The 15,581-nt window shown below is 37.6% G+C and overlaps 1 protein-coding gene across 3 annotated transcripts; it reads right to left on the reverse strand.

Annotated features, from left to right (window-relative positions):
• Positions 1-455: 455 nt before the first annotated feature.
• On the reverse strand, positions 456-14,662 carry CCDC32 (coiled-coil domain containing 32). 3 transcript variants are annotated; one of them, XM_074289289.1, is made up of 4 exons: positions 11,714-11,735; positions 7,129-7,383; positions 2,956-3,112; positions 456-1,749 (listed from the first exon to the last, which is right to left on the reverse strand). In XM_074289289.1, exons 2-4 carry the CDS (start codon positions 7,370-7,372, stop codon positions 1,617-1,619), a joined length of 534 nt encoding a protein of 177 aa, XP_074145390.1. In that variant the 5' UTR covers positions 7,373-7,383; positions 11,714-11,735; the 3' UTR covers positions 456-1,616. The 3 variants fall into 3 exon arrangements, with proteins under 3 accessions (XP_074145390.1, XP_074145391.1, XP_074145392.1); XM_074289290.1 differs by lacking the exon at positions 11,714-11,735 and adding an exon at positions 9,268-9,350; XM_074289291.1 differs by lacking the exon at positions 11,714-11,735 and adding an exon at positions 14,538-14,662 and having other exon boundaries at positions 1,019-1,749.
• Positions 14,663-15,581: the final 919 nt, after the last annotated feature.

A 15,581-nucleotide genomic window follows, 5' to 3' on the forward strand; every position in this document is an offset into this window, starting at 1 on the left:
TTCTTTCAGACCAAGCATTCAATTGAGGAACAATCAATGGTTTTTACAACACTCTTTTCCATCTGAATTTGGTACCAATTATCAAGGTACCAATTATCTTAGTTCAATGCCTGAATTAGACTGTGGAGCTCTGGCAGAAAAAACAACACTGCCCGTAAAGGAGACCTGAGGTTCATATTGCTAGAAGAATACTCATTAAATAGAAGGTCACAGGCAATGCAGGCACCAATTCTGTTGCTTCGTGCATTTTTTTTCCTTTTTTCTCTCTCCCTGAAAGTAGCCATGAGAACTATGATACATATAAATAGGAATTAAGATGGGAAAAGCTTTTTATGGTCAGTATATACCAAATCAAAACAATTTAAATACAAAAAGAAGCTTATGGCTCAGGAAAACTGCCAAGAGGTACAAAAACAAAACTTTTCAGTTGTAATACCAACCAAATACTAAAATCATCTTAAAAATTTGATTTATTACTTAGAATTTTTAATAAGACAGCTGAAAAAATGAAATAGAAAGATACTCATACTTACATACATATATACTCAATATTCTCTCCATTCTAAACCTTTTACAGAAAAAAAATCAGGCAATAGGGGAAAAAATCCTTTTCCTTCAGGGTTCTGCCACTTTATCTTTTAGTGAAAAAGCATTTAATGAAAGAAAGGATTGGGGGCAGTGGATAGAGCCCCAGCCCTGAAGTCAGGAGGACCTGAGTTCAAATCTGGCCTCAGACACTTAACACTTCCTAGCTGTGTGACCCTGGGCAAGTTACTTAATCCATCCCAATTGCCTCAGGGGAAAAAAAAAAAAGGATTGGGTTTAGGATCAGAAAACCCAGGTGATAGTCATAGTTTTAATACTTACTAGATACGATCCTAGGCAAAAAACATCCCCTCAACTCTAAGATAGGAATAACAACTTATACCCTACCTAGTTCACAGGGCTGTAGTAAGGATTATATAAGATAACTTATGTGGGTGGGCTTTAATAACCATGAAGCACAATACAATTGTCAGGTATGGATATTATTTAATATCACTGAAGAGCATACTGAGAGGGGCTGACATGTGAGGAGGTAAACTTTTTCCTCCCTTGTGCCCTTATAAAATTTATAGGTGTTTGGAAGATGAACAGGAAACATTGTGTCTTATAGATTTGTTCTATTAAACAGAAATATCTTGCCATGTAGGGATACAACCAGCAATATGAGAGCTCTGAGTTTGTTTACCCATAAAGGAAGGAAAAAAAGTTCACATAATTTGTCCATTCAAGCCTAGGGCATCAATTTCTCCAAACATTTTCCATTCTTGGTCCTTCATCAGATTACTAACAATGATCTAACCTGAAGCTTCAGGGCATGGAAGAGCTGCAAAATAACAGAGAGAAAAGCAATATTTGGGTCCAGTATGCACAGGACCAGTCATTTCATCCAAGGCAATCACATATGCTAGATCCTAAGCAGGTCTTTGGAGGCCTGCAGCTGTTTGCTTTGCAGAGTAGAAATTTGGACTGCTTCTCTTTTTTTTTTTAACCTTCAACTCTCCTTTCATTACTTGCTGCTGAGAACTCCACTGGTCTCTGGGGACCTGTGACAGCTGCGTGGTGTGTGTGGTTTATTGTTCCACGGCTGCTGGCTCCTCCCCGGGCTTCTCAGACTGTGACTCTGGCGGAATCAGGTACTGTATCTCCTCAGCACTGATAGCCACTTTGTCTGGCTGCAGCCACCTCTTGAAATGTTCCAAAGTACTACAAAAGAGAAGGGCTAGAAGGTGAACTTAATCAACATCATTGATGAATTCACTTAAGGATTTCATGCTTATTACTCTCCACCATATCCCCCACCAATCTTTTGCCTTGAACATTTGATCAGAATAGAAGTGTAGTACTGGGAGCAGTATGTTTAACCTATATTGGATTGGCTGCTGTCTAGTGGAGGGAAGATGGAGAGGGAGGGAGAAAAATTTGGAATACAGGGTTTTGCAAAGGTGAATGTTGAAGACTATCTTTGTATGTGTTTTGAAAAATAAAAAGCTATTATATTTTTTAAAAAGAATCATGAGCAGTGGTGTTTGCCTTTTTATTTCTGGAGGGCACATTCTCTCCCCCTATACCCCATCACCTTCCATCCACACCAATGAAAGTGAGTGAGTCTCTTCTTGTTTCCTTCCATAAGCAATTCTCAAGATAAAAGCATTCAACTGATAAACTTCCCTTCCCAGTGAATAGCTGCCACATAAGGGATTCTTCCCTTCCCACTTTTGTCCACAATGATCTGCTCTTAAAATGTTATTATTTATAACACTCATTAAATACATTGTCTTGTATCATTAGTTCTTTTTTCTCTCTCTATATATATAAATAGTCTCCTCTTAAATTGCAAGCTTCCAAAGCAAGAATTTCATCTAATATTTTTTATGTCACCAAGATACCTGAGATTGGAACTCAGTAAATATTATTATAGGGGTATTTTTAAAAAGTAAAACACACCTCAATTAAGTACCTTAAAAATGTATATATGGGTATATGTGTATATATGTTAAAATATATTTAAAATATATATATTTTAAAATATACATAGGGAACTTATTCATCTCTGCCATATACTTAGGTGTAGTTCAGCTTACATAATTAAGATATAAGCCTGGTACATTTGCTCCAGCAAAGAAAGTAACATACATTCCAAAAACTCACTGTCAGCCTAATATAAAGAAAAGACCTTCCTGTTAAAAAGACAATTTCAGAGGATATTTTTAATATCAAAATATGTAGCTATAGTTTAAAAAAAACAACAAAAAACAAATTTGATTTGATATCAGGACACAGGACTGTCCTTTGATTTAGGGGAAATGAGAAAGCTGCTCTCAGTCATCAAACTGTTTCTATAATAAGACAATTTAAAACAAATTGTGGTATATGAAAGTAGAGAAATATTATTGCCCAGTGGCTCATTACCTCTCATCAGACTCAAGACCCTCCATATAGAACTCAGATTCTAATTTCTCCTGAAGGAATCGATCCCAGCATTCTTTCTTGGCCTGAGCAAGGGTACGAAGCATGTCCTTGGAAGTCACTTCCTGGCTTAAACCCTTAATTCTTTTTAGTTTCTTTTCTAAGGGAAAAAGGAAAGATATCTAATGATGAATGAGACTTTTGCTAAATTGGAAAAACAATGTTTATTATTTGAAAAAACCAATGTTTATTACTCAAGTTCTTTCAATATTGACCAATTCTTCCAAAATGGGCTTGGATATGAATCATATATAATAAGGGAAACTAACTTCTTTTTCTTACCTTAACTATTTCTTCCATTCTCAACCAAAAAATCCTATAACAGTAAAACCTACTAGACTTTATAATCAAAACAATGTTCACATTCTTGATAATCACAAAAGCCTAACATGTTATTGTCTTAGGAATATTTGTTTCTCCTGACAATGTTAATACTGTCAATTTTCAACTCAACAATAGTTTCTTCAAGAAACATATATGGTTACTGAATTTAACATATATTTCTACCATGTTTAACATGTATTGGACTACTTGTCATCTGGGGGAAGGGGGAAAAGGGGGAGAAAAACTGGAACGCAAGGTTCTGCAAGGGTTAATGTTGAACAATTATCCATGCATATGTTTTGAAAAATAAAAGGTTTTAATAAAGAAAAATAAAGAAATGTATGTGGTACTTTTTTAAAATACAGTGACATGAAGCCAACTTCTTCAAACCTCATGAGAAAGAACTAGAAAAGTTGACTTAGAGAAGATAATGGAACATCCAATCATTCATTAGACACTAATTTATTTTGGGTGAGAACTCAATAATCTAAAATTTCTAAGTTCTCTCTATGACTAAATTATTGATTAAAGATTTCAAAAAAGAGAGAAAGCCTTTTTAAGTTGTTCAAGTTGCAGCTTAGATATTCAAAACCTAATAAGGTATTCCGCATTCCCTTTGAATTTGGTCAATATGCTGTGTACTGATAAGTTTAATTAATTTTATTTTTATTTTAAGTGTTAAAACTGCTTAAACAGATCAATTTCATTTAAAAGAATGTGGAGATGTCATCACCAGTTAACTACATTTTCCAATTTCAGGTTTTGTTTCTTTTTACGACATACGGATTAATATGTAAAATTCTAGGCCAAATGACTTCTCCACCCATTTCAAATGACAATCAAAAAACCCCAAATTTTAAAATTCACAATGGTTTTAACTTTTTAAAGTGTATATTGATATGAATATTTAATCACTGTTATCAAGTTGTAAATCACCAACAAGAAAACCAACTACTTTTAAGTGTTAAATATTTGAGGCATTTCATTTTCCAACAGTAGCAAAAAAGCCAAATAATAAGGTAATTGTTTTTAAACTAAGTGTTCTTTTAATTAATAAGATTTGAAAATGAAAATAATAAATGAAATTTGTGCTTATTCTGGTCTTGGGAAAGTCATGTTTTAGTCATGGAAGCTTCATTTTTTCAGAGCCCTCTGCTCCAAGCTAATCAAAAGAGATCCAGGTAGTTTAGTGTAAAAGCCATCATTATATACTGCTATCAATTCTCTCTTTCAGTCTACCATTAATGGTTCTACTTCTCAGAGAAGAAACTACAGCAATTATAGTCACCCACCTAAATAATATAAAAAAGAAAATATGGAGCCTAATATTCAGAATCAGTCATCATTTACTGAAATATTCATCATTACTACATGTATACTGAATATCCACTAAGCCTATGGCTCTGACATAAATCAAAAGGATTTTTGTCCTTTTACTTCTTTTCTATCAGTCATTAAACACATGCTCTGGATACCTCTAACTATAATGCTACAATGCTTCACCCATAGCAATGACCCATTTATTTTGCCCTAGTAGAATCCCAACAAATTTAATTTGCTATCTTTATCTTCCTGATCATTCCCCATTATATCAAATTTTTTTCTATCATTGCCCTAATATCTCCCCTTTTATCTTTCCATGTTGTTTCTTAAAAATTATGTTCACTCTTTCATCTGTAGTATATTTCCTTCTCCCAAAATTACCCTAAAACAATTACTTCTTCCCATTCATCAAGGCTCCTAAAATTATCTGACTAAACATTATACAATTTTTATGTTATTTTCTCCTAAAATTTTTATCCATTTTTTTTTCTTCAGAATGGAATAGATGCCGCAAAAACCAAACAAACAATAATAGGACATCACTATAACCAATGAATAAGATGACATGAACTCCAAATTCTTTGCATTTTAAGATTTAGGGACAAGGTTAAGAAATGTCACTATCTTATTCAGACCAATTCCAATAGACTTGTGATGGAGAGAGCTATCTGCATCTAGAAAGAGGACTATGGGAACTGAATGTGGATCACAACATAATATTTTCACCATTGTTGTTTGCTTTTTTTCCCCTCTCCTTTTTTTTTTTTCCTTTTTGAGCTGATTTTTTTTATGCAGCATGATAAATGTGGAAACATGGGGCAGCTAGGTGGCCCAGTGGATAGAGTACCAGCCCTGAATTCAGGAGGTCCTGAGTTCAAATCTGGTCTGAGACACTTAATACTTCCTTAGCTATGTGATCCTGGGCAAGTCACTTAACCCCAATTACCTCAGCAAAAAAAGAAGAGGAAAAAAAAGGGTAAATGTGGAAACATGTTTAGAAAAATTGCACATATTTAACCCATATTGGATTACTTGTTGTCTAAGGGAAGAGGTAGCGGGGAAGGGAGGGAGAAAATTTTGAAACACAAGGTTTTACAAAGGTGAATGATGAAAACTATCTTTGCATGTATTTAAAAATAAAAGGCTATTATAAAAAAAAAAAAAAGGAAATGTCACTATCTAAAAATAAAGCTCATAGAAGTCAAAATAAAATACGTGAATTAATCAGCTATTTTATAGCTTTTGCAACCAATTTGGGAGTTTCTAAACAAGGTATTAAGAAGATGAGGATTCTTCCTAAATATCAAAGGCAATTTGTTGTGTAAAGGAAAGAATCTTGGACCTTGGAGTCAGAAATCCCATCTCAGATATTCACTATCTATGTGATGTTGAACAAATCAACTTAATTCTTTGGCCTTCATTTCCTTCATATTTAAAATGAAGATATTGGAACAGATTCCTTGTACTTTAAGTATATGTTATTTTATGACATATACTTTGTCTTGTCACTATAGTATCCCAGAATCTCAGCATTGGGAAAAAATTCAGAGGTTACAAAGTTCAACTTAGGAAGAATCCCTATCTTGTATCCCTTATAAGTGTGGACATTTAGTCTTTGATTTACAAATACCTAGTAATAAAGAAGTCACTAAATCCCAAGGCAGTTCATTCTACTTCAAAACAGCTCTAATTGCTATGTGTGTTTTACTGGGTCAAAACCTGCTTTTCAATAATTTCATCATTGGCCTTAATTATGAACCAAAAACAAAACAAAACCCAAGTCTACTTTTTCAACATTTAAAAGCTGTCATCTGTTCTCTAACAATTTTATCTTATTCAGAATAATGATTCATTTATGTGGCAAAGGTGTGCAAAATGTTTTACACATATTTCATTAGATTCTTTCAACAGCCTTGTAAGATATGCAAGTATTATTATCCTTATTTAAGCAAAATAATTAACAAGAAGCTGATTTGGAGTAAATATCTTTCTATATCAAAAAGCAACCTAGCATGACTACTTTTCAAATTACAGGATCTCACATGTGGCCTATTACCCCATTTTTCAGTCATATTTATTGACACAGTAAATGTGGAGCATCTTTGAACAAAAATGCAGCATGGCAATGAAAGACAAGAAGAGTTAGTTAGATAGCCCATTTATACCAGAGGAAGGTTGGATATATCAAAACAACTATAATCCAGGGGCAACTAGATGATACAGTAGATTGAGCACCAGCTCTGGAGTCAGGAGAACTAAGCTCAAATCCAGCCTCAGACATTTAATAGCTGCATGATCCTGGACAGATCACTTAACTCCAAATGCCCTTAAAAAAAAAATCCAAAATACCACTAAGGACAAGAAAATAAAAAGGAACAAATTCAACTGAATAGAAAACCAGATCTGATGTAGTTCGTAATGCTTTACTACCATGATACCATGCTGACAAAATATCTCTTCTGTACTCACCTAAAGATGCTAGATACACTTCTGAATCCTGCAACGGAGCCCAGGGCTTTAAGTTTGGCCGAATAGTCAAATCTGCAGCTTCTCTCTCATTCTCACCTCCAGAAGATAAATCCATGAAGGAATCAGAGAAGGCATCTTTGTGGTCATCCCCCTGGTCAGGATTTGGCAAACAGGAACAGATTTCTGCCCAGAGATCCCCACTGGACCTTGGAACAGTAGAATCAATGCTCTCAAATGATTTCATTTGGATCTTAGCTGAAAAACATACATTCCATTTTGTAAGAACTTAAAGATTCCACAGCTAAAGTATATTCCCATGAGCTTTCCATTTGTCTAATGAGAGAGAGAGATACTATTAAGATTTTAAAGAATCTGTTTTCAAAGAAATTTAACTTCATCAGATTTCTGTGTGGTAATAATGTAAAGGAAAACAATACTGACATCCAAATTCTGATCAAAGCAATGACTAATTGTTACTTCAGCAAACTACTCAGAAGAGTGTCTCTCCCTCCTATAAGTAAAAAAAAATAGTGGACAGTATATATAAAATGCACCAGATGTTGTCAGGAAGAGTCACATGCTGATTTGTTTTATTTAACCATATTTTTGTTGTTGTTGTTGTTGAAGAAAAGATTCTGAAGGGTAAAGGGTAGGAGGATCAATGGAAAGTGACAATGATATATAAAAAGAATAGCAAATAAAATGTTTAATTTTACAAAAAAAGATTTATATAGGGGGCAGCTAGGTGGCACAGTGGATAGAGCACCAGCCCTGAATTCAGGAGAACCCAAGTTCAAATCTGGTCTCAGACACTTAATACTTCCTAGCTGTGTGACCATGGGCAAGTCACTTAACCCCAGCCTCAGGAAAAAAAAAAAAAAAAAAAAAAAAGGTTTATATATGGATAACATTACTATAAGGTAGAAGATGAAATGTTATATCTTCTGGCTTAAAGTTTAAAAGTTTTTCATTATTTATTTTTAAAATTAACTTAAATAATTATTACTCTCAAACAAAAGTAAAATCTATTTACAATTAAACTTGGAATTTTAAAAAGATCCTCTATATGCATTTTATCATTTACTCCACATCTCACTATGTTGCTCCTGCCAGCTGTGTGTGTGTGTGTGTGTGTGTGTGTGTACATTTTTTTTCTTTTTCTTTTTTTGTGTTTAAATGGGCAGGCGATTTCATCAATTCAGAAATTCCCTCTAATGATTCAGGTCATATCCTCTCCTTGCTTGCTAAGCTGTAGAACTCTTCTTGCCTATGTTTTCCAAAAAGTTCATCACAGGAGATCCACCCAACATGCTGGAGGCCTATTTTAATTTCTCTTAACAGCAAGAGGGTGAAATACTCTATCTACCCAACACTGTTCTTGCCATCTGACCCACTTATCTTCTATATCACATATAATTCCTTGATGATATCTTTTATTGTTGTTCTTTGAAATTTCTTATTGATTTTATGCTGTAGCTTGTTCACACCCTTCATGAACCTCTTCATTTCTCTCTGTATGACACTCATTTTTAGTTCAGAAACAATTATATTCTATATCTCTTTAACATAGTAACATCAGTGGAAAGTAATAAAAAAGATGTGACTGTTTTTATAGGAAGCTTGGGGTCAGCTTTCTCAAAAGCAATCCAGCTCATTGTTGATCTTGTGTTCAACTGCAGAGTCAATTAACTATCCCAGATATACTTAATCTTGGACAAGTTCTATAGAATGTCCATCCAAATGCATGTTGAAATCTGGGCAGTAGATATTCTTTGTCTACTTGGATTTTTCCTGTGTTAATGGACAAGCCAAACTCTTTTTGGATCTCTTCCAAGAGGCTCTCAATGTTCTAAGGCTTAATGCAATCAACATGTCCATACACAAACAGGAACTTCTGGAATACCTCACTGTGAATGAATGAAAATGAAATGTATTAAGCTTTACTACGTGCCAAACGTTGTGATACACAACAATGGCAGAGGAAAGGAGGGGGGGAGGGAGAAAAAGAAGACAGTCCCTGCACTTAAGGAGTTCACACTTTAAATGGGAGAAACTTTAAATGGGAGTTATATATAATAGAGAGTTAAACTTTGACTAAAAGGATCTGAGGTCCTAGGGGTTGAGAGACTGGATACATACCAATTATCCTGCCCCAATATCTCTGCTATGCTCCAACTGCTTTTCAGACATCTAGAACCGGATATTCAGCAGATGTCTTCAACTAAATCCAAAAAGGATCTCATTATTTTTCTCCCTAACCTCCTCCCTTCAAACTCTCTCTATTATTGTAGAGGGCAACAACATCCTCCCAGTCTCTCAGATTCACAACCTAAAAGTTATTCTGGATTTCTCCTCTGTAACAGCTCTTTAATACATCCCCTTCTCTCTAACACTGCTACCACTCTGGTACAAGCCCTCATTAACCTCATGCCTGGATTACTGCAGTAACCTGCTGAAGGGTCTGCTGCCTCAAGTCTCTTCCCTATTCCAATTCATCCTCCATTTTAACCATTCAAGTGATTTTTTTTCTAAAGTGAAGGTCTGACCATATCATATACTCCAGAGGCCCACCCTACTTTCTATCTTCCTACTCAATAAACTACAGTGGCTTCCTTCTTCCTCTAGGAACAAATAAAAAACATTCTACTAAGCCCACAAAGCTCTTCATAACCAAGCCCTCTCCTACCTTTCCAGTCTACTTATACCTTTCTCCCCTACATATACTCTTCTGTGCTGTGACACTAGCTTCCTGAATGTTCCATGATCAAAACTCCTATTTTCTCTAACTGTCCCCCATGCCTGAAATGCATTCTATTAGCTCAAAAGCTTTTGTTAAGTTCCAACTAAAATCCCACCTTCTACAAGAAGTTTTCCCCAATCCCTCTTAATTCTGGTGCCTTTTCTTTTATTTCCTACCAATCCTGTATTGAGCTTGCTTTGTATACATTAGTTTGCATGTTTTCTTCCCAATTAGTTTGTAAGCTAGTTGAGAACAGGAACTGTTTTTTCCCTCTTTTTGCATCTTCACACCTTACACAGTACTTGGCACATAGTAGGCACTTAATAACTGCTTATTGATTTGACTGAATAGCAAGGTCCAGGAGTCCTTAGGATATATAAGGGAGAAGCTCACTACCATCTGGAAGTGAGTAGAAGTAGGGAAGTTCTACAACAAAGAGAATGATAGATGTTCTGCAGCTTTTCAAAGGGGAAAAAAGAGAAGGGTTCTACTTGGCAACAACTCTTAGCCTGTAGTGAGCTAAAGCAGGAGAGGGCATGCAAAGTTTACCCATAAAAAGAAGAAAGACATCATATAGTAGTTTGAGAAGACAGCAAGGTAAAATGGACATTTTTTTAAGGATAAGGAAGATCCTACCAGGTATATGACCCAAGACAGAAAAGTTTCACATCCACCCAAAATATTTATAGCACAACATTTCTTAGCATACAAAACTGGAAACAAAATAGCTATGCATCATTTGGGAAAAAGCTTAAATAAACTGTAGTATATAGAATTAAATATCACTTCACTATAAGAAAAATGACTAGGAAGAATACTGAGAAGCATAAAAAGACTTATATGCATTGATAAAAGAGTGAAAGTGGACAAAACAGAATGAAAAACTATTTAAGTGCTTACCAATGCTAAGTGTTGTGGACACAATATGCTTTACAATGTACATACAAAGACTACATTAATATAAATGGAAAGATCAAAAAAATTTGAACAATGAGATTATAATGACCAAGTCTGACCCTATAGAAGAGCTATGAGATTACACTTCCCTCCTCCCAGAGGTGAGGAACTATGAATGAAGAATGTTGAATATACTTTTGTTTTGCAGAATTGCTTATTTTTCCTATTTTACTTATTATTTCCTATCCTATTTATTTTTATTTTATTTATTTATTTTTATTTTTATTAATCTTTGGATGGGAGAAGTGGAAGACTATTTGGGGAAATTAAGGTAATATATACAAATATAAAATATAAAAATTTAAAGATAGAGGAGATCTGAACAAATCTGTGATAAAGCCCTAAATGGTGGGTGTGGTTGGTAGAGAGAAACTAAAGAACTGATAAAAATTATTCTCTGTGTCAGGCAGGAATAAAGCTCTGCTAACCAAGATCAGTTTAGTTCCATGGTTCCCACCTCCTGGAGGTAATCCAGTCAAGAAATCCAAGTTATGTCAAGTCCCTAAGGCTAAATTTTCCCTATAAAACATGGCCTCATTACTACTCTCCTTTGAATCAGTCCACCACTGGCACCACTGCCTCATATTGCCTTTCCGGTAACTCCTCCCACATGCCACACTGTAGCTCTCTTAACACCACTCTGCTCCTGACCCCACTTTTCCTCCTTATAGCTAACTCTTTTTGGATGCTAAGTCCCTTTCAGGATTTAGCCTGTCCAACCTTGTGGAGTGTTTCCTTTCTCCTGATAAATAACAAGCTCTACTAGGGAACTTGTCCCTTCTACAAATTTTCTTTCTATGCTCTCCCAACCTTATTTCATATTTACCCTTCCTGGTGTCTATTTACCTCCTATTTTGTCTGTAATGTCTTCTTTTAAAATAAACCTACCTTTTGTCAAAGAAAATGGCCATTGTGAATTCTTCACATGACCGAACTTCAACTTTAGGTTCTTTTCCTAAAGCACATCATCTGGTGCCTAAATGACAACATTTGGTGCTACATCAGTCACCTCATTTAGGCAGCAAGAAAGAAGCCAGTTAATAAGACCTGTTGAAAATGAGAAAGGAATTATCCAAAGGACAATATCTGGGAACATATGAAAGGAGACACACATAGAGAGTACAAATAGCAACATTGGTCTTGGCAAAGAAAAGGTCCATTTATTCCTCAGATAATACGTACGGTTAAGGAGGAAAAGGACAGATAAAGTGGAAGAGTATATCCAAAAGAAAAGGATGTAAAAACAAATGAAATACATGAAATTTTAAAGACATAAAATGGAATTGAGAAAATAAGAAAACTCAATGTGTTGACATTCTTAGTAAAACAATAGGCAATGACATCTGCTCAGTTGAGTCACAGGTGGTATGAGGGCAGCACTGGGGGCTTGAGGAGAGAAAACAAGATCTGAACAGTTGCTAAGGAGAGAGAAAGATAGAAAATCAATCAAGTTGAAATGAGATAACACAAATTTGTAAGGGATTCAATTTTGTTGTGTGACTTCCTCCAGTAACATAAGAATAGGAAAAGAGAAGTGCCTTCATTTTACAAAGGAGGAAACAAAGGGCAAATGACTTGTTTAAAATGAGAAAGGTTATATCATAGCAGGCATCAAAATCCAGAGCTTGACTCATCAAGTTCAGATTGGGATGCAGTTCCATGGCCTTAGGAGCAGTTTTAGACTTGGAAAGGAGCTCAGTAAACTCTGTCCCACATATGTTAACTGACTTTCCAAATGCATAGAAGATAGTGAATAACAAATAGAGAATAGGAATTCAAATGTTCTGACTCTAAATTGCCTGCACTCTGACAAAATAAGCCCAAGTACAGGTTAACACATCTTCAATTTGCTGATATGGATGTTCTATTTAAGAAAAAAAGCTCTTAAAACTTAGAAAAGTTTCCATCTCTTGCCCCCATGCCTTTGCACCGGTTGTCTCCCAAACCTGGAATATTCTCTCTTCACTTCCACTTCTTGGAATCCATAACATCTTTAGAGGCTCTGCTCTTCTACTGAACTCTTCCCTGATTACTCCAGTTTTTAGAGTCCCAGTCCCCAACCACCATTCCTTTGTAGATTTTATTTACTTCTGCAGTTTCTTCCCAGAATTGTCTAGGAACCTCAAGTCTCAAAAGGACACACCTGTGCTTGGCACACAATAGTCAGCAAATGCCTGAGAAATTGAATGCTTTCCATTGCACCTTACCTCTATGACCCTAAGCATAAATACAAAAAGGCAGCTGAGAGACCAAGTTATCCCCATTACTCAATGAACTCCAGTAATTCTTTAACACCTCCAAGATCAAACAGAATACTGTTTGATCTTCAAAGCCTTTCATTAATTGCATGCCCCCCCCCCACAAACACACACATACCCTTCTAGTCTTCTTACTCCTTCCTCCTACTCTGCCATCAAGTGGCGCTTGCCTTCTCACTGTTCTTGAATAAGTCATCTCCTAACTGGGCATGTCCATTCTCATATTTGGGATTCTCTCCCTCCTCATCTTCACCGCGAGGCTTCCCTGATTTCGTTCACATTTCGGCTAAAACCCCATCTTTTACAAGAAGCCTTTCTCAATCCCCCTTTAATACTGTTGCCTTCCCTCAGTTGATTGCCTCCAAATTACCCGACAGCTGTTTTAACTGAACATAGTTATTTCTCCGGGCGCTCCTTCAGAGCAGGGACTGGCTTTTGCCTTTCCTTGTATCCTCAGAGTTTAGCACTGTGCCTGGTGCACCGTTACCGTTTGTCCTCTGTTGAAAGAGGACCATGACATCCGGGAGGTGATGCCGTGACTCGCGAATAAACTGTGCAAGACCACCTGCCTCCCTTTCCCCTCGGAGCCATCTGGGCCTAGTGTTCAGATACAGATTGGGATGAGGGGATGTCCATCCACCCGGAGTGCGGCGGAATGGACCTTTTTAAGCTAAGATCTTCAATAGTTTCCGTCTGACTGAGGCCTCACTCAGTGATTAAAGCTAGATAGTCCAAACAACAACAATAATTAAATAAATCAATAGATCTGGGAAGGGGTACCCTCAAGGTTTCTAGACGAAGCAGAAATGATTGTGATTTACTTTCGATGCGAGTCAAATAGGATCCAACAGGAACCAAATGGGGCTTGGCCTGAGACCCATGGGTGGCCAATCAACGAGAATCAAAGTGGCTCGGTGGTCTTTAAGAAGAAACCTAGATCTTAATCCCAAAATATCTTGGGAGGAGTCAGAGACTCAAAGAAAAAAAAAAAAAAAGCCGCTTCTAAGAGCATCTGTAGATGAGGACGTGACATTCTAGGTGGAGGAAAGCTTAATGATGTTTGTTAGACTGATTGACAGTCTCGGAGCACAAGCCCGGCAAGTGATAATTCCTGGATGCACGACCAGTATTTGGGAACCTTAAGTGCAGGAGCCACGGGAGGAGCCCAAACTGGTCCTAGGAGCCGGAAGTGAAAGCTATACTGACTCGTCACAGCAACGTGGGGCCGGTGTAAGCGACCGACCCCGCCAGGCCACAGCACCATCGGCCAAGCTCCGAGCACGGCACTAGGCCTGGGGCGGCCGGCAGCAGAACCAAAAACAAGCAAGGAAGTCAGGCATCCAGAGCCCTACGACAGCCGTGGCTCCGCCCCCAGGCCCGGACGGAGCCGCGCCCTAGAGGAAAAGAGTGGTCGGAGACAGGGTCCCAGGTTCCCGGGTCCCTCCCTCACCTACCCCAACAGCCGGCTCCGGCAGCCGCAAGAGTACTCGTCTCCACCTTTGCCTTGGTAGCCAAAATGACCTGACAGGCGGAGTCTCCAAATGATGAGCATCGAGCCTCCTCCAATCGCCTTTGGAACTGTAACGTCCTGCTTGCGGATTGGCTACAAGGAGAAACTAAGCGGGGTGGGGCTGAGAGCGAAGGCGGGGTGGAGATTTGGGGGGATGGGAGCAGCCGTTGCTAGGAGACGGAGAGCACGTGGCAGGCAGTAATTCTCTGGAGTGGAGCGCGAAGTGTACGTACAGGAGTAGGAGCGCGCAGGAGTTACCACCATAACACGGTGGGGCGTTCTTCTGGGGACCTGGGCCTCGAAGTTGTGGGCGTGGGCTCGGTCACCAGCACCCTAAGCCCTGCCCCTTAGAGTGGAAGCGCAATATTATGTGTGTGTGTGTGACGCACATATCACTGATACAGAGATATGTATAGATATAGACATACTTTCCATGCGAGTATATAATGTACATTACAGTGTATATACACTTATAATATACATGTGTGTATGCTCCCTGTTTCTATATACAAAATGCACATAGAGATATACATACACACGTACATAAAATCACCCTAGGACACTGGGAAAATCCTGGGAGTTCCATACATGCTTGTTGAATTTCATTAAAGGGCCTCCTGGCGTGCCCTCTCTTCATCTCCTGGGGAGTTAGCCTAGTCCCAGTCTCTCCACCCTGAGGCTTCTGCAGTTTTCAGGAGGCAGATGTTGGTCCCATCAACAAAAACAAAATAATCATAGCAATTTCCTAACAATTCACCGACATTGTCCGAGAGTGTCTATACCTGGCTATGGGCTTTCAGTCCCTGCAAGTGTCCAGTGAAGGCTGGATGAGCAGAGAGGAAATTCCCGTAACCTAAGGGTGTCCCCCCTTCCAGCTCTGAAATGTCACTCTGACCACTCTCCAGGAAGTCTTTTCCACCTTTGTGGCAAAAAGTCAGGGTTAATTTGTGCACTCTCAGCACACAGTAGGCTTTTTTGCTTTCTTGTC

This window comes from Sminthopsis crassicaudata, chromosome 2 (genome assembly GCF_048593235.1).
Source record: "Sminthopsis crassicaudata isolate SCR6 chromosome 2, ASM4859323v1, whole genome shotgun sequence".
In the NCBI taxonomy this organism is placed as follows: domain Eukaryota; kingdom Metazoa; phylum Chordata; class Mammalia; order Dasyuromorphia; family Dasyuridae; genus Sminthopsis; species Sminthopsis crassicaudata.